A 19,597-nucleotide genomic window follows, 5' to 3' on the forward strand; every position below is an offset into this window, starting at 1 on the left:
AGTACACTTTGTACTCCCCAGCCCACCAAACTCAGTCAAGAATTGATTATATTTTTATCTCTCATAACATTTTGCAAACTCTCTCGTATGCAGAAATTGGTCCCATTTTACTTTCAGACCATTCCCCTGTCTCAATTCGCCTTGACACCTTACCTAAAATGACTGTTCCTAGAAAGTGGTGTTTTAATAATGCTCCCCTTTTAAATCCAGAATTTACAGCATCCTTCACCACTTTTTTTAATGAGTATTTTGAAATAAATCAAACACAATCCATGCCGTTCTCAATTATATGGGATGTTTTTAAAGCCTCAGCAAGGGACTTCATTATTGGTTTTGTAGCCAAGAAATGAAAAAATGTGCGTAAACTTGCCAATGATCTTCTTCATGACATTAATAGACTGGAGCACTCTTATTACACTTCTCACTCGAAAGATTGTTTAGCAGCTCTTATAAATGCCAAATTGCAATTCAACAAGAAATCGAGAGATGATGCCTCATTATACTTGTTAAAACGTAGTGCAAAATTTTATTGGGGTAAAAATAAAGCAGGAAAAATACTGCCCAACTATTTAAAAGTTAGCCACAACAAATTAAAAATCTATCTATGATGAGAACTCCGATTTAAAATTTAAAGATACTGAAATTTTGAATGAATTCTCTCTCTTTTACAAATCATTATATAAATTCGAAACACAACCCACAGACCACTCCCTGTCGCATTTCTTTTCTAACATCCAAAAACCCCAACTTACTCCTCTGGATTTGTCTTCTTTGGAGTCAGACCTAACACAACAAGAACTCTTAAAGGCTCTTCAACACCTTAAAAAAGATAAAGCACCGGGCCCGAATGGTTTTACCGTCAAATTTTATCTCCATTTCTCCAAACTCTTATTGCCCAAAATACACTCCCTAATTGACTCCTTTTGCTCCTTAAATAGCTCCTCTGGCTCTTTTTCAGAAGCGCATCTTTGCCTTATTCCCAAGGAATGCAAAGATTCTAAATATTGTAAAAATCACAGGCCTATATCCCTGGTTAACATTGACTACAAAATCTTTTCCAATATGCTGGCTATACGATTAGATTCCTATTTTCCAAAATTGTTGGGAAAAGAACAATCTGGCTTTGTTAAGGGACGAGTCATAACAGATAATTCCCAACTTTTTTTTAACGTTTTATCTAAATCTTCCCACCTAAAACAACCCCTTGCGGCAATACCATTAGACGCAGAAAAAGCATTTGATAGAGTTGAATGGACTTATTTGTTTCATACCCTCAGGTGGTTCAGTTTGGGCCCTAAATTTATATCCTTAATATCTCTCCTTTATTCTAACCCTCGCGCTGCAGTTTGCACCAATGGTTTGATCTCCGCACTATTAGATTTAGGCAGAGGTGTGCGTCAAGGATGCCCTCTTTCTTCCTTCCTATTCAATTTGGCTTTGGTACCTTTTCTTTCTAAATGATGTCAAAAACCAAATTTACATGGTTTCCAAACATTAAATTCCCATATTAAAATTACAGCATACGCCGATGATATTCTGCTTTTTATGCCAAAACCAGATGACTCAATTCCTGCCTTCTTAGCTGAAGTGAAGTCATACTCCCTTATTTCTGGCTACAAACTGAATAATGACAAATGTGAGATTTTGCCCTTACCCAAATACACTTTTAAATCAGATTTTAGCGCCTCCAATTTTACATGGAGTCCTAATCATATTAAATATCTAGGATTACACATCACTTCTTCAATCTCAGAAACAGTAGCATAATGCATGAACAAATGCATTCAAAAGATCTCAGACCTAACCACTATATTGCATCCCCTTTACTTGTCCCGGTGGGGCCGTTTAGACACTATAAAAATGATGCTATCGCTCATAGTTTTATATACTATTTCTAATATTCTAGTCCCCATTCCCGCTAAACTATATAAGAAAGTTACCTCCATCCTTTCTTCTTTTCTATGGAACAATAAGAAGCCCCGAATGTCCATGCTAAAACTAACACGCCCTAAAACAGAAGGTGGAGTTAATTTTCCCAACTTTCAGGCATATCAGAAAGCATTTCTTTTGTGTCAGGCTTCTCTTTGGTTGCTTGATTCCACAGTAGATTGCCCTTTATGGACCTCAATTGAGCATCTTTTTTTATCTCCCTTTTCCTTTCATGAGTATCTTTCCTTCTCACATAAACCACAGGCCCTCTCCATTCCCATAATTAAATTGACCTCCAAACTTCTTGAGTCAATTTATCCTTCTACTCACAATACTAAAAATTCCTTCCTTAATTCAACAATTTGGCACAATAAAAACTTGCTTATTCGGAATAAGCCCTTCTGCTGGAAGACCTGGAGACAAAAGGGAATACTATGGGTCCAGCAGTTATTCTCACAATCAGACTTTTTACCCTTTTCTTCACTCAGCCAATTATTTAATTTGCCCGCCTCATTTAATCATAAATATAATCTACTCAAGAAAGCTGTGATGGATACATACATCCAACTGCCTACTACACCTGATATTCCTATCACTTTGGACACCTCTTCACAACTTCACACTTTGTTAAAAAAACATATACAAAGCTTCCACCATATACAGCTACTTACAAGGTAACGATATTGTCAGGCAGAAATCTAAAATAGAAGAGGCATGGGAACGTGATTTTATGACTTCTTGGCCATTGTCTCAATGGAAGAACATATGGATCAAGATGCTTCCAGAGCAGCTAACATAACGCAAACATTGTTTTTCATATACAATAAACTTTTGCTAACACCGAGTGCTTTGAGTAAAAGGTTTACGACTGTACCAGATACTTGCTAGACGTGTTCATCCTCTAATGCTGATTTATTTCATATATTATTCTCCTGTCCATCTGTTCATAACTTCTGGAAACAAGTATGGTCCCAAATGAACCTGGTTTTTTAAACTAAATTTCCTCTTTGCTTTATTCTTATCTTCTTAGGAAGTCTCTCATCTATTTGGGAAAATGTTACGCTCAATGTCAAAATTATTGATTTGTTATTAGCGGTTGCTCTTCAGCAAATTACCATAAATTGGAAAGACTCCACAAAAATGTCTTATAAGGCCTGGTGGTATGCTGTTTGCCATAATCATAGGTTAGAAACCTCCTTTGTATACCCTATACACATGGCAACAAAATGTTTAGATTTGTGGTCGCCCGTTACAATATTTCTCGATGTAAGTGCCAAACGTTGTTCCCAGCTACAGCCATCTCAGCAAGAAGTTCTTAAACCTCCTTGACTCCCGCAAATGTTCCTAAGAATTTCTATAGTCTATTGATAATCATGTTTTACTTATATTGATTTGTTCTTTTTATTTTTGATTAGTAAGTCCGATTCATGTAAATTGATTGTAGCAGTCTTCTAATGTAATGATATGTGTTTAAGACTATGTACTATGTACAGACACCTTTACTCGTATCAATAAAAACATTCTTGAACATAAGGATTATTTAGGCTGGATAATGATCACTTCATGGATCCTAACCAGTAGAATTGTGTAAACTGTGAAAAAAAAACTGTTGGAGATTGAAATTCTGAGCATCTTGGGGTATAGATTATTCCGTGGGAAAAGCACAAGTGGGAGATCTTATTGCTGCTGCACTCTCAATGCTCCTCTGGCTGGCTATATCCTTGCAATCCTGTGCGAGACATACTGTCAGTCCAAACTTTGAATTTCCCCTGAACTGAACTATCCTGATATGTTGCACTTCATTGGCTGGTGATGTTGCTCAAGCTATACCTTTTCGGCCGAAGGGTTGGCTTTTTCTGACTATTGCTCACTGTGCATTGGCTCACTGATCCTAGGTTCATATGAATCTTGAATTGCATATTGATATTGCAATATATATATATTGTGTCTCTCTTTCTCTCCTCTCATGCAAGCTATTGATTTTATGATGTATTTACCATGAACTGTATCTCTTATTGTGATTTTACCTGTAACATTTGAAATGACAAAAGAATTGACAATCTTACATTGTTTTGTGTATTGAGCATTCATATTTTGATGATTTAGATAAAAGTACCTAGATAAGTATACAGAGTTTGTCTTTATTTTGAAATGTACTATTGACATGATACATATTTTTGACTATTGTTGTTAGTTAGGCATTTTCTTCATTACAGGTACTCATGAAGGTAATAGCATCTGTCTCTAATTATCTGAGTCCCTATTACCTCATACAAGGATCTATCGGAGGACCTTATGTTTGTGAGTGGTTATAGACTTTCTATAGTCCCAAACTCTCTGGTATAGTAAATAATCTAAATTTAGTTTATGGTGTAATGAGGACATTGTGAATGAATGTAACATTTACACCACTTCTGCTGGATCACACCTAACAGCAGATTCAGTGTTGATATCAGTCTTTTCTTCATAAAAAGTGGGTTGGGCTGGACAGAGGCAACAGGTATCAAATAGGCAGGTCCCCTTTCCTGCATTTCCTTCTGCAGTTCTTTCTCCTGTGACCCCTCCCTGTATCAGCCATTGTATACCATTTTTGTGTCTGATAGGAACTCCCTTTCATTTCAGTAGATCAATATATAGACTCATGAACATTAAAATGTGGCAAAGGACAAGGCCACTGCAAAAAACGTTTTCAAAAAGGGTGTTCTGCCTGTTCACCTGCCTCTTCATATGTCCAGCTCTGACAAAAAAGGACACAGACTGCTTTGCAGATGTCCAGGCAGAAAAAGATTACAGGGGATAATATGGGTTGTCTACGTTCACCAAGGACACCGGAGTGACTGCACATTTGAGGAAGCTGGCTTTGAATCTAGGGGGTTACTTGGTTGGTCCTTACCTGTCACTACTTCTAAACGTGAGCTGGCTGTCTGAAAACAGGCATAAGAATTCACCTTTTGACTTCAAGAAGTTATGTGCACCATCAAGAGGAAAGTACAGAAGCAGGCGCAGAAAGCTTGAATCTGTCCCCTGAAGGAGCAGGAAACATACTCCAAGACTGTAAACAAGATGTGGCCTGAATTTTTTTATTATGACTTACAACTTCCTTTTATTTTAAATAGAGGTCTTATAATGCAAACCCTCCAAGGTGGAGCTAAGCAGTCACAATGGACTTAAATAAAGGAACAACAATCCCACTAACTTTGAAGATACTGTATCACAATGCTGATTATTCAGTTTGCGTTAGAAGCATAACTAGATTTGAGAAACTTCATTATTTTTTGTTATATCATTTGTCAAATGTTTTAACAAATTATCATCCAGATGTGGGTTGTTGTACTACCAGAATACTAAGTTATTCATATCACCCTACAAAAATGTCAACTACAGAATACCAGCTACCACTAAGTCATTAATGCAATTAGTATTCTTAACTTCACATCTACATTCAATAAAGATATATGCATCTTTAAAGAAGATAGATGTGGAGTTAAGAATAGTAAATCTCTAATGATCTTTACATACCTACCTTAATGACAAAGTGGTAGTCAATATTCTACAGTTTGTAGGTCAGTATGTGTGACTATGAAATTCTGACATACAACCTCTTGTAGCACTGTTGAACCATCAGGCATATTTCCTGCAAAAGGCTTAGCTACATTATCAACCCAGATACTTTCTGGGATATCAGAGTCAGGGGTGGTTAAAACATTCAAAGTACCTTGTGCAATCAGTAAACAAAAACCCTCAACAGGCTACTGAATCACATCCTCTATTAAATTCCAATGATATAATTAACATTATTTGTATTCCTACATTGAGGGATGCTTGTCAGAATGTTCTCTTTGCCAGTCATGAAGAGGTGTTTGCAGAAAGTGTTTACATTTCAGACAGTCTTCAACAAGCCTGGATGGATCAAAATGGCTTAGTTGACCAAAACATAATTCATCAATAATTAACACATTCAGAATTTAATCATCAGTTTTAAAATCAAATTTGTTATCAGGAGCAATCTGATGATTGTTGCTATAATTTTTGGCTGTACATTGTATCTTCCCTTCTTTGACAGCTGCTTATCTACAAAACTGCTACTACTTAAGAGCAGTTTACTACCATCAAGCAATAAAGATGGTGAAATAGCCACTTGTGTCCATGGTAGGAGTTTACAATCCCTAAAGTTGATAAAGTCCTCATAGATATTAGCATGGAAATCAATTAGGCAGTAAGTACTACAGCTACAAATATATGATCTGCTGGTCTATTAGATTCAAAGCAGCCATTAAAAACACAAAGATGAAACTCCTTCCACAACTGCATCAAAATGTATCCTATATAATATGATTTATATAAAAGCCAAAAAAGTGGAAGAAAAAAGGAATCCTTCATAGCCTCAACCCTAATATCTATTTCAGTTTACTCTATTAATCCTACATTCCAGTCCTTTCCTCCCCACCCCCAACAGCAACAGCATTGAAGGAAAAGAGAGCTTAATTTGTTGCCAGGTTGTCCTTCAAACTGTTTATTAAGCAATGTAGTTTTCCCCCTCAAAACAGGTGCGGGTAGATATTCATTCTAATCTACCCTCCACCCTTTTTTTTAATGTCTGGCAACCAGATAGCAACAGTGTTAGAGACCTTTATGTCAATCTCAGTCTGTTCAATTGCCATAATGAAACTAGGCTTTTCCAAGATTGCTGCATCACCAAGGCGACATCCATTTTGATCTTTATGAGCACAATGTGTGTGCACCACTAATTAAATTGTTCATGTTATGGCAAAGCTTGCCCTATCACCAAACAAATACAATCTAAGTTTTAATCTTGTGCTAATGTGTGTGTGTGCGTGTGTGTGTGCGTGCGTGTATGCGTGTGTGTGTGTGTGTGTGTGTGTGTGTGTGTGTGTGTGTGTGTGTGTGTGTGCGTGTGTGTGTGTGTGTGAAGTGTGCTCTACTAACCTACGAAGGAGCGTGGTTAAAATAATAATGGAAGTGAATACTTAGAACAAGAAGTAGTTCAGAAATTATAACCACACTTCATTGCTCCTCACACGCAGAAGTCAGATTAACTCAGCATGCATATGTTTCTTTCTGAGGTTTTACACTGGTACTTTGGCAACTGTTCAAGTTGCTTTGGCTGCTACTCAAGAAGCGTGGCTGCCTGCCAATCTGCATGAACAAGGACTTGTGCCTGAGGCATCTTCAGTATGAAAATATCCCAGCAGCCTCAGATATGTTGTAACGGTTGATACAACATAGCTGTGACTACGAGTTAAGGATATACACCAGGACTAAAGTTACATGCCAGTCCCTTTTCTATAATTTGAACTGCAATATGTCATACTGAGGTCTTTATCTGTCATTTAAGGTACTTGGTACTTTTTAGACCTACATATCAGTACACATGATCGCTCTGATCTTCAAATTATATTATTGTAATTGGATCTGAACCAATCAGAGTTCCTGAGCGGTGTTCGTCCATAACTGGAGAGAGTAGATAAATGCCTTATATAGACCTCTGTCTTTAGAGAATTAGGGTGCAAACGTCTGGAGGTCAATGGAATGCTTCTTTATTGAAGCAATACATGTTGATAGAATGATGTCAGCAAGTTACACACAGCCTGGTGGTCCAACGTAAGACCACAGGGCTGTGTGTATACTAGCTCTCTTGTGGAATATGGAAAATTGGAGTGAAGACCTCTGCAGGGCATATTTGTACTGCTCCTCCTGTTGCTGATAGTTATGTCTGTGTGTCTATATGTATCCTGCCTTGCTTTAGCAAATTTACTAAACATTGATTAGGATAGCGTCTAGTTGGATCAGAATTTAGTGTCTGGGGACATGTTACCTCAGAGATAACCCGGCCAATGCAAATCAGCAGTCCAGCTGAACTTCCAAGCCAGGTACCCTCTGAATGTGACATAAGGAACCCCAGACCAGTTTTCACCTAAATTGGAGGAAAAAAGTAATGACTGGATTGTTCTTTAGGACATTACGGTTAAGGGACAGAACAATGCCTTTCTATAATATGAGTTTAATTAACATCAACTTCAGTCTCAGAAGGCAGATACATCACCAAGCCGAAAATTCTTAGAGAAGCATAACCTTAGGATAACAGTTTCAGTCAGTTCTAGGTTAAAATGTACCTTTGTAGTTGACGCGTTAACTGATTCCTTTATCTAAGGCAATAAAGCTATATCTAACAATTAGATAAATCATTTTGTGAATAATTCAAATAGATTATGTCTACTAAGGGGATATTTGCCTTTGCACATTTTTTATATAGCCGAAAACAGTAATGCAGTGAGAGACCCCCTTTTGAGGTCATCCAAACTGCAATTATCAAACTGTTGCCCTTTTCTGGCACTTAATATAGAACATTAGTGAAAGAGAAACATTTCCTGGGAGTAGCTCATCGATTGAAACTCAAATTCATCCTTTTGAGTTTGCTGTTACCATTTTTCATTTTCACAGATTTTATATAGTTTCTTTTTTTTGGTAAGCATTGGGAGTCTCCTTTTACATTCTTTACTTGTTCTATGAGTGGTGGATGAAACATATCAGTTATAGAGTGTAAAATAGGGTTCAGAATAACCCTTTCATCTGTCTCATTGAGGGATATTTTGAGTCTAGATCACCAGGTACTCCATCAAAACAGAGCTTCTTTATCAATTACTTTTCTTTAAAGTTTACAACTGGAACACTTCTTTCATGTACTATCCGAACTACACTGGCAGTTTTTGAGGACTTTGAGAGTCTATACAATCCTTGCATAGGTAACTTTGAGACTTTCTGGATTTACTGTAGTCCCATTCACTATGTCACACCCCCATTTTCTACCGCCATTTTGGCTGATGACTCGTGTATTTTGAATCTGTAGGTGTAGCTGAACTGAGCCCAAAGGTACCTCCATCAAAGTTTGGTTAGGCCCATTGCATATCCACTCATTGTGTACATTGGGATCCCATACTATGGCCTTCTCTACTTTAACACTATATTTTCTGTGCTACTGGGCAGGTCAACATTGAAGAAAAACCTCAAAACAGAATCATCATCCCATAGGAAAATATATAACAACATGATTCTCTTTGTTTTCTCTTCTCTCCGGACCTCTTAGAAAACCTTGTGGCAGTAATTATCCAAAGCGCTTAGAAGAAGCTACTATGGCGTGCAGAGTTCTGTTAAAATTTTAAGTGCAATAAAAATAAGAATATGCCGTACGGAGTAATAATTTAGGACTTACCGTCAATTATACGTTCCTCATCAGAACTGTGTTTAAAAATGCATTTCGCAGCAACATTTTTAGCATTCGCTGCAATTTCTTTGCTCCATACCTGCAGTGAAATATAATGCACATTGTGTTTTATGTAGTTGGGGTATTGAAACTAAATGCCTCATAGTTTATAAATGATTAGCAAACAATTCATTTGAATCTCAAATATAGGTCCCAATGGTACTAAAACCAAAACTGAGTAATACCTTCCGTACAAACCACAAGAAGCTAAAGAAAGAAAGGGCAAGCACATATATGGCAGGAATCTTTATTCTGGTACAATTGTTATTCAACAGCAGTGCACATTTTTAGCTCTGCCTTAGACAGCTTAGCTATCAGGCTGACCTCATGTCATCACACAAAGCAGCACAGAACTAGGGTGACGAGACTTACAAAGCAGAGATCCATCCGGGACCGACAGATGTGGAGTATGCTATAAATGTACAGCATGTACTCTAATCATAACATATCACATAAATGTATTTTCAAAAGCTTTACTTCTATGGTAATTTATTCATGTTCTATTCAAAACACACAAAAGGTGAACAGAGGAATGCTGGCAAATTGTCTAACAATGGGCAATTGCTAGGGTAACTTTCCAACCAATCGTTCTTTTTCACACCAAACCATATGATCGCAGATAAAGAAATTAATCGACTTCTGACATAAACAGAACAGCCTGGGATTGGGAACGTGGATTGAGTATTTGAGTAGTTAGTCTGGTGCAGTTTGCCTGAGATATAAAAGGCTTCCAGGCAGCCTGCTGATTCAGCCATCAAGGTAAACTTTATTCTGGGAACGCTCTCTGCCTAGAAAGGCTGGGCTAAACCTAGTAGGACACAAGGTCCCTCATGAGCTGCTGGAAGATGGTCACCTTATGTGACCTGATATGCTGATGCTCTTGTAGATTGATTCGGATCCTATTCCAGAATGGGGCATAACACATGTATTTGTAAAGCGCACATATCACCCAAGGGTATCAAGGCGCTGAATAACAGATGTTTATTGTTAGACAAAAGTACTCATTTTATCAACCTCACATGGACAATAGGCTGAGTGGATCCACTGGGATTTGAACCTGTGACCATGAGGTCGAACACAGGTCCCTACAGTGGATGCATCAGTCCACTGAGCCACCAGACCCAGCCGGTAGGAGAGCAAGACCTCTGGGTCATCAAGCAGAAATGCCAATGCTATGAGTGTGTGTGAGAACCTGGACAGTCCCCTACCTTTCTTGCATTTATAGATGTACCATTAGACCCTTTTTATAGACACAGCCAGAGTGGTAAGAGTTGCAGAGAAGAGGTCACAGCAGTCTGTTAAAAGTGTCTTATTCTAAAACATTAGAAGGGAAGACAGGGCATTCTCACAAAAGATTCATCAACACTGCAGTGAACTACAAAACACTGATCCATACGCTTCTACAGCCAGGAGAATCCTCTTGTGATTCTCTAACTAGGGTATGAGTCACCTAGGTAAGTACTGTGATCAAAAGTAGGATAGGGAAGCATGTATTGGCCCTCACTATGTTGATGCACTAATGGAAGGATGCTACAGGCCAGTGAGGCTGCTTCCCTCTGCGAGAGCAGACACATATTGGATAATAGAAGAAGAATGTTTATTGTACGGTTAATAAAAACCTTAACAAGCAGACATTGAGATTAAACGCATTTTTCATGCTGAGTTAAAATGTCACTGTATCGAGCACAAAAAAGTACAATTGGACTGAACAGGTTCAACAAATTAATGACTATGTGAGACATACCTAAGTTAATTCATACCAGGACAAACGTACACCCCTGCTAAAAGAAACCAGCATATATTCAGATAATAATTTTCATGTTCATGTCACAGAAAAAGAACTTTCAAACAAATTCCCCCACCGTCTATGGAGATTCTATTATCCTCTAATGTCCAATAAAAGCTGCGGAAAGAGCCCAAGTGGCTGCTCTGAAAATTTCAGTCAAGGATGTCCCCTCACCACTGCCAGATATGCTGACATACCCAGGTTAATCTATCCTGGGCTCCTAGTGGTAATGGAACACCTGATTCCTTGTATGCTAAGGAAATTAGAGGACAAATACACCAGCTGAAAGATAGAACAGAAGACTTTAACTGTCTTTCGGCTGGGCCAAAATTGATAAACAAATGATGAAGATAGCCTAAACTCTTCTACACTTTTGAGATAGGCAAGAACTGCTCTTTTTATGTGCAAGGAGTGAAGGCTAATTTCCTTTGGTGTTTCTGGAATGGGATATAACAGCAGGAGAATAAACTCCTGCTGAAGATGGAAAGGAGAGTTAATTTTAGGGATCAGTGACTGTCCAGGACAAAGCAAAATATTGTTCTCGAATTTCCTAAAGGAGAAGGTTGATAAAAGAGTTAGCCTAGCTCACCTAATCTCTTTGCTTATATGATGACTACTCAAAAGAGCACCTTTAGGGTTGGGATTCTGATGCTGATAGACTAAAGGGGCACAACAGAAGGGCCTCTCAGGGGTGTAGAATAATTGAGAGCTTGCAAGTTGGAAAGAGAAGGGGTACTCAGAGACAGATGTTAAAAAAACCTTGAATAGACTCTACATCAACCCCTGGTCATCCTTCAGATTACCCTGGGAAGCTCTGAAGGCCATTACTGCTTCCATATGTATATTTAAGATTGAAACTCTTTTCCCAAGTGAGACGCCACCCTGAAGAATGTTCAGAGTCTGTGCTACACCCATGGAGTGTGGAAGTAGCTGCCTAGCAGAGCACCGCTTCCTAAAAGTTGACCAGTGCTTAGAATAGAAGCACAAAGTTGAAGGTCTCCTCGAAGCCTGAACAGAACTATCTACTGAATCAGACATCCTCTTTATGCTCGACCCTGCCATTTTATTCTCTTAGGCAATCACCCTGAAACTTTTTAATACTTCGGTCTGGAGAAGAGGGAGAACTAAAGGGGCCAGCACAATCAATGGAAGCCATTCTTGTTCTGTCTTCATTGTTATTGGTATATGAAACTAAGAAGAGTATGCCAAACTGAAGCAATCAAGATCACCCTCTCTCCTCATTCTGACAAGATATCGGAGGATCAAAGGAAACAGAGGGAAGGTATAGAGGAGACTGGCTATGGGTGTAAGGGGGCATCAATGGTCAAAGACTTGGTCTCTTTTGCTTTTGAACAAAATCGATGAAGAAGAGAGTTTCAAACTGATGCAAACAAATCTATTGCTGGGAGACCTCATATCTGACAAATCTGAACAATTATTTGGGGAAAGAGACAGAACTTCCAAGATGACGGAATCTCCATGCTCAATTTGTATGTCACTACATTGATGTATACAAACAATCCTTAGCACACGTCAATAATAAATAAAGTCCAGTTCAATCAGTAGAGTTCACAAGATAGAGTAAAGCCTGGCTTTCTCGCACTCAAGATTACCGGTCGTGCTGTGGCAGACTTTTGAATAGAAGAAAGGACTTACTTATCATGCTGAATACTTATTTTTGATCTGTACACGGACCCTGTGGCTACTTTTGAATTACTGTTCTGCTGCATTGCACACCTTGCTACCATTTTGGAACGTATTACTCTTGCCAACTTCATGACTTTGTATCTTTTCAGCCTTGAAAAAGTCGCAAGTACTAAAAAGTAAAATCGACAAAACACGTGTTGGCTTTGGGCTTTGTACGTTGGAAGTTTGGACCAGCTACGTGAAATAGTTACCAAAAATAATGAATCATCATATGGATTAAAGAGTGAAGAATATCAAGAAGAACCTGCTGTCTAATGTTGATTATGGACTTGTACTCTATCTTGTGAACTCTACTGATTGAACTGGACTTTATGTATTATTGACGTGTGCTAAGGATTGTTTGTATTGTTTCTGGTTGCAGCCTTGGCTGCAGATTAGGAGTAGTTGGTGGTTCTCTCCTCCTTATAGCACCGTCCCCAAATAGTGTGACTAATCTAATTGCTAGTGAATATTTTCTTTGCGCCTTTACTATGCCCAATACCACCTCCTTATCTCCTTATCACTATATTGATGTAACCTGTTGCTTGAGAGCTGATCTTGCCTTGGGCCCAGGCAGAAATCTGCTCTGTAATCTTTTAAAATGAAAGTGATTTTCTTTCCTACTTATGGTTGATATGTGATTTGGTCTTCATATTGTCTGTTCTGATTACCACCAGTTTCTCCCACAGCCGAAGACTGAATGCCAGGTGAGGCAGCCAGATCACGTCTGGCTCCTTCCTGTTGGATCACTGGCCTTACTGGGCATAGGCCATGCAGCACAGCCTCTTTCACTGGAATCAGTGGACATACAGAAATACTTTTTAATATGTGTTCTCGGAATTCATCCACCACAGAAGTTGCCGATTGACAAGTCCTGGGAAATAGGAGACCAGTGCTGAAGGATGTGTCTGATCCATTTGTTCAGATGGCATCTTGCCCACAGACTAATAACTCTCTTGTAGCTAAGTTCCCTTGAATTTATACCCAAGCTGCCACCTTTGGGTAGTCCATTGTCAACAGCTTCGAGAACTGGTCTTAATGTTCACTTTTTTCCTGTCTGATAGAGTCACTATTCTAGGATCTGTCAGAAATCTTGCTCCAATGAAGATCTGATCCCAAAAGGGGATCAATTGAGAGTTCATGAGATTTATTACACTCTGGGCACGGGTCGAGGTGGGGGAGCCACACAGGTGAAGGATAGCCCCTATAAACCTTTGGTACCTTAAAATCCCCACAATCCACGAAAAGATTGTTAACAACTCGGAACACTACTTCCTTGAAAACAAACACTCGATAGATTTGTTACGGGTGCTATGGGAGGCCTATAAGGCGGTTATGAGAGGGACGGCTCTCCCAGATTGCCAACACTAAGAGAGAGAAAAAAAAGAGCTGCTGAGACTCAAAACCAACATCTTAGACCTGGAAGGGAAACTACAAGGGGCTAGCTCCGATGAGACAAGGCGTGAACTTCGACACGAAACAAAGGCTTATTTAATGGTAGCCACGGATGCTGCCAAGGCTCAACACAGGGCGACACTCAGCAGAGTGTACAAAGTGGGCGACAAAGCAGAGAAGCTGCTTGCCTGGCTCGATCGCAGAGAGCAGGCAAACAGAGTAGTGGTGGAACTCACAACGGGGTCTGGCCAAACTATTTCAGATCTGCAAGACATTGTGAATGAGTTCCATGATCACTACTGCAGGGTATAGATGTCGCAAACGACATACATTGAAACAGAAGCACTCTCGATGTTGCAAGATATCCCCTTATCGAAGCTCTCTGATGACGTGCGCTTAGACCTAGAAAAAGACCTTGAAATCTTGGAATTAGAGAAAGCTATCCAAGACCTGCTTTCGGGCAAGGCATCAGGCACGAATGGCCTGCCTATTGAACTGGGCAAGCTCACCCCCAGTAAACTTGCACCACATCTGATAAACATGTTCCACGGAAGTTGCGAGGCAGGATCGCACCCAGTAGATCAGAATCTGGCCACAATTGTGGTCATCCACAAGAGTAGTAAACCTAAACATCCCTGCCCCTCCTACAGACCGATCTCAGTGCTAAATGCAGAAGCCAAGATACTGGCCAAATTACTTGCCACCCGTTTGCTGCCTTTGATCACTAAGCTAGTATACCCCGATCAATCTGGCTTCATGCCAGCCAGGAATACCTCTCTTAACTTGCAAAGATTGCACGGGGTGCTCGCTCGGGCTGACACGATATGAGAAGATGCCGTTTTGGTGTCTCTTGACGCAGCCATTGTGTTCGACACAATCGAATGGCAGTACATGTTTGCTGTACTGAGGAAGATAGGGGTTGGTCCTGGCTTTCTACGCTGGATACACCTCCTGTACACGGCCTGGAGGCTCAAATTGTGGTTAACAACTGTGCATCCTCAACGTTCATGCTTGGAAGAGGCACTCAGCAGGGTTGTCCACTCTCCCCACTGCTTTTCGCCCTCATGCTAGAACCCCTGGAAATGTGGATACGGAAAGACCCGATTATTAGAGGGCTAAGATGGACTGAGAATTGGGAGGACCACATATCGCAATATGTGGATGATATTTTACTATACCTGGCTTCGCCGGCGACCTCCCTAAAGAGAGTACTGCACATATTCATAGTCTTTGCAGAATTTTCCAGCTACACTATCAATCGGTCTAAATCGGTTCTCTATGTCCTTAGTGGCCAGTCACCAATCTTACCCAAGGGGTTTACTATTTCTGAAGCCATAACGGGCTTCAAATACCTGGGGATCCACATGTCCAAAGACTCAACACTTTTTCACGATCAAAATATTCTCCCCCTCTGCAAAGACTCAGAAGCGACGTCACTCATTGGAAGAAGCTTCCACTGTCCCTGTTGGGGCATGCAGCCTTATTCAAAATGATGTCCCTTCCTTTTTTCTTTACGCCTTGCAGAATATGCCAGACTGGTGAAAGCGGATTATTTCAAATCTATTGACAGTGCCCTGAGAGAGCTCCTATGGAAGGGAAAGCCACCTCGAATATCAATGGTATGATGGGGGTATAGCCCTCCCAGACATAAAAAAATATTACTGGGCAGCACAACTCACCGCAGTAAATCACTGTACATATGGCCCACAGACTGATATGGCATTCAACATGGATAGGTGGTTACTCCCTGGTGGGAGTTTTAAGGGTGTGCTGTACGCCAACCCCTCTAAATTGAAGCTGACGGTCCCACTTGACATACCGCATGGAGTGTGGCAGACTACCACGACTAGTATGGGTTGGAATGACAAAATTACATTGGCCACCTCACTCTGGGACACAGTGCAACTAGGTAGTCTCAGATTTACCAAAGGATTTGACCAGTGGGACTTATTAGGCTTATCAACATGCGCTACAGACGACAATACCTAGGGGAGAGACCCCACCAGAGTCATCCCCTCTAGAGGATAGGATTCTGGATGGACACCTTCCCGAAAAGGCAATATCACTAAACTACAAGAAGCTTCTTAACAACATGCCTGACTCCCTCCTCCGTCTCAGAACCAAGTGGGACCATGATGTAGTGGGCTGGATGATGGGGAATGGCTAGAGGCTCTTGCCTCTCTTAGAGAAACAGCTATTTCTTCCAGGCTCAGGCTCATTTAACTTCATAGAATATACCTCTCTGGCCGACCCTAGTGAAGATGGGCTATAGGACTGATGCAGACTGTACCAGGGGATGTGGGCAGAATGGCACATTCATACACATGCTCTGGGAATGTCAAGCAATCCAGAAATACTGGGCAAGGATGAAAAGGTGTATGACAGAAGTGATGGGCGTTACGACTGATTGCAATATAAAGCTGTGTCTTTTAAATAAATGGAACCCCACTAACTTAAATACCAAAGAGAAAATATGGGTGTCTTTGGGGATGATGATTGCAAAGAGTAATATCACAACAATGTGGGGGGCGCAGGAACTGCAGTTCTTGAGACTGTGGGAAAATGATATGGGTCAATGTATGTTCACTGAAAAAACAGTATATCTCAAGAGGCTGCCCCAACAAGTGAACTCAAGTGTGGAATAAGTGGAACAGCTACAGGGGAGAGATCTGTGACCCGCCACTGTTTAGACATTGTCACGAGTCAGAATAGCATGCTACTAGCTTGTCAGGAGGTGCACTGTGTTCATCTTGTTAGCGAACTGTGTACTTAGTGGGAACACTGTTGATGGGTGAAATACAGATAGAAATGCTTGTGGAATGTATTTTGCCTGTGATACATTGTCTTTAATAAATAAGAAATGTAAAAAAAAAAGTACTCCCCAAAATGAAAAAGACGTTGGGACAAATCCTCTCTCACAATATACTTCCCAGATCAGAAAGTACTCATCATGGGGCATATCAGCAACAACCGGCGATAATTATCGCTAAACGCACTTAGTGCTAGGATAATTATCGCCGGCTAGCGTGGATTTTTATCGCTAAGATAGCGTGCTATTAGCAACGCTTATCTCAAAAGCGATAAAAATCCTAGCGCTAACTGCCAAAGTTTGGCGTTAGCTTGATGATAGGGCCTCACATACTTAGCCATGATATCCACCTTCCATAGGATATCATGGCTAAGTCAGTCCTGAAGCAGGCTTAAGGAAAGTAGAGATAACAGGGGTTATCCCTACTTTTCCTGCCGCTATGCTTCATAGCGTGGGGCTTGATGATAGGAGTTTCTCCAGTCATGTCAGGTCAGGAACGCCCACTTTGCATTTCATTAGAGATGCAAAGCTGGATGTTAAGAATTTGTGCGCTAATGCAAGATTTCACGCAATAGCGTGACCTTGCTGATTAGGCGATAAAATTATCGTTGCTTTTCGGCTGAAAACGGCCGCAAAAGCGGTGATAATTTTCTATCGCCGCCTTGTAGATATGCCCCCATGTCTGTAGCAGATTCACTATAAAAGTATGAGGATACTGACTTGTCTTTTTGTTTATAGGATTTTTCCTGCTTATTACGCTTGTAGTCAAAACCTTAGCTACCGCCTCTTCAAGCGTGGTTTAGACCTTTGCCGTAGACAGTCTTGCAGGACTAGTGCAGAATGGTATCTCAAATGCCTTGGTCCACATTCACAACATGTCATAGCAGATACAAAGAAACAGGATATGTGTGGGGGTTCTTTTTACCTACTACATTAATGGGTGTGGCTAGAAGGCAATACGGCATCATATAGTAAATAATCCAAGCCAGAGGGATGAGAGGGCAATGCTTGAGGCTAGAGAAAGGAAGAGAGCATGGAGCCTAGAGACAGAAAGCATTACAGGGCTGCAGGGTAGAGTGCCTCACAAAAAAGTGGGGAAGGGCACTTTATTGAGCCAGGTAGGAAGCAGGGACTACTACAGGAGCAAACAACAAGGTGATGCTACAGGAGTCAGTTGGGATAGGGCCATATATGAGCTAGGACCAGGAGTGAGGGATGATCCTAATGACACTTATACTGCAAGCAGCTGAACCAAGTAAGTAGAACGTAATAAAAGCCTAGGGTGGGTGGTTTCAGCAGAAGGCTGAGGGGAGGAAAAAGATGGAAAGTGTTACATGAGCCTGGAGCAAAAAAACACCTCATCCATCATAAGAACAGGGTTTTCAGCACTTTCATGGCAATGAGAAAGGCTGCACTGTGGCCAAGGGCATAATGCTGGTTCCTGCACCCTCTGCGGTGAACGGGACCACAACTCTTCAGATGAACTTGTTTCAAACAAATGTCTTGTATAACCGTAAGATATGGGAGTCTCAGGATGCCTTCACCACTTTCTGCATGGGAGCCCCATCATGCTTTGTAACATCACTGACTGTGGGTTATTGCTACTGGCACAATGCCTACTAGGCAGGTTATCAGCTGAGGCAACGCCATCTATTTTTGGGGTCAGTTCTGCTTTGCATTGAAAGGCTCCATTTGTTTAGCATAAGCTTGTTTCTTGTGGATTTATTGATTATAATGATGGGGCATTTGTTTTTAATATGGAAGGGAATTCCATTGCTGGGGCAATTTTGTGCCACTCAAGACTTCATATAAAAGAAACGAAGCGTCAAACCTAGGCACACTGCAAACAAGGAGCACTCTGAAAACTTGCCAACCTGGTGCATTAATGTGGTAATTTCAGGGCAGGTCATATGTGAGCTCGTTTAAGCTCAGCTACAGTGAGCATGCTCATTTGGTCATGCATTTGTCCTGTCCTCTCTAATGAAATAACACTGCTGCAATAGCCCTTTAATCAATGGAATATCAGGGCATGCAGCAGGCCATTATTCATTTTTCTAAATCCCAATGATCCTGTTTGTAATAATTGAACAATTTTAACACATGCAGAAAAAAGACTGAACCCAATCACTGAAAGGCCCTGTTTATTCAGATATTAAAATCACAGAATAAAATATGTCATACTTAGCATTCCACGATTTTTAAACCTTGTGAGTTTTATAAATTGAGTGAAAATGTGTTAACATATCATTTTTTAGAATTAGTATGGACTGTCATGCAAAGATTTTAATTATTTGTGCATGAATAAATACATTTCAAATTTGAATCATGCATGTGTGTTGATGTGCGTGAGTGCATGAGTAAGGTTCTAGGGTGAGCCTCTGTGAGTGGGAGGTTATTGAGAGTGAGTGAGTGCATGAGTTTCTTGCTGCAAGTGAGCATACTGAGTTAGCTGGTGTGAGACAGTGAGTGAATGTATGAGTTAGCCTTAGTGCAGGGCCTGAGTGAGCTACTGTGAGACGTTAGTTAGTGTGACAGTGGAGAAGTGTGGCTCAATGATTAGAGCGGCAGACCCTGATGCAGAGGTCTAGCCCGGGACCAGGGTTCAATTCCCCACCTCGGCGGGTCTTGGGCTCAAAATTGCACGGACCTGATAATTCTCGCCTCGGTGCCATTCCAATCATGGAGTCCTACTCTGCAACTCTGGGCAATA

General features: G+C 40.5%; 1 protein-coding gene across 1 annotated transcript in view; it reads right to left on the reverse strand.

Moving 5' to 3' along the window:
* LOC146822017 (cysteine-rich venom protein helothermine-like) overlaps positions 1 to 19,597 on the reverse strand; it is a 111,825-nt gene that overhangs the window by 59,481 nt on the left and 32,747 nt on the right. Inside the window, exon 4 of the mRNA XM_085613118.1 lies at positions 9,161 to 9,251. Within this exon, the coding sequence (XP_085469244.1) occupies positions 9,161 to 9,251 (91 nt within the window). The remainder of the gene's footprint in view (positions 1 to 9,160; positions 9,252 to 19,597) is intronic.

Source organism: Triturus cristatus, chromosome 6 (genome assembly GCF_964204655.1).
Source record: "Triturus cristatus chromosome 6, aTriCri1.1, whole genome shotgun sequence".
NCBI lineage: Eukaryota > Metazoa > Chordata > Amphibia > Caudata > Salamandridae > Triturus > Triturus cristatus.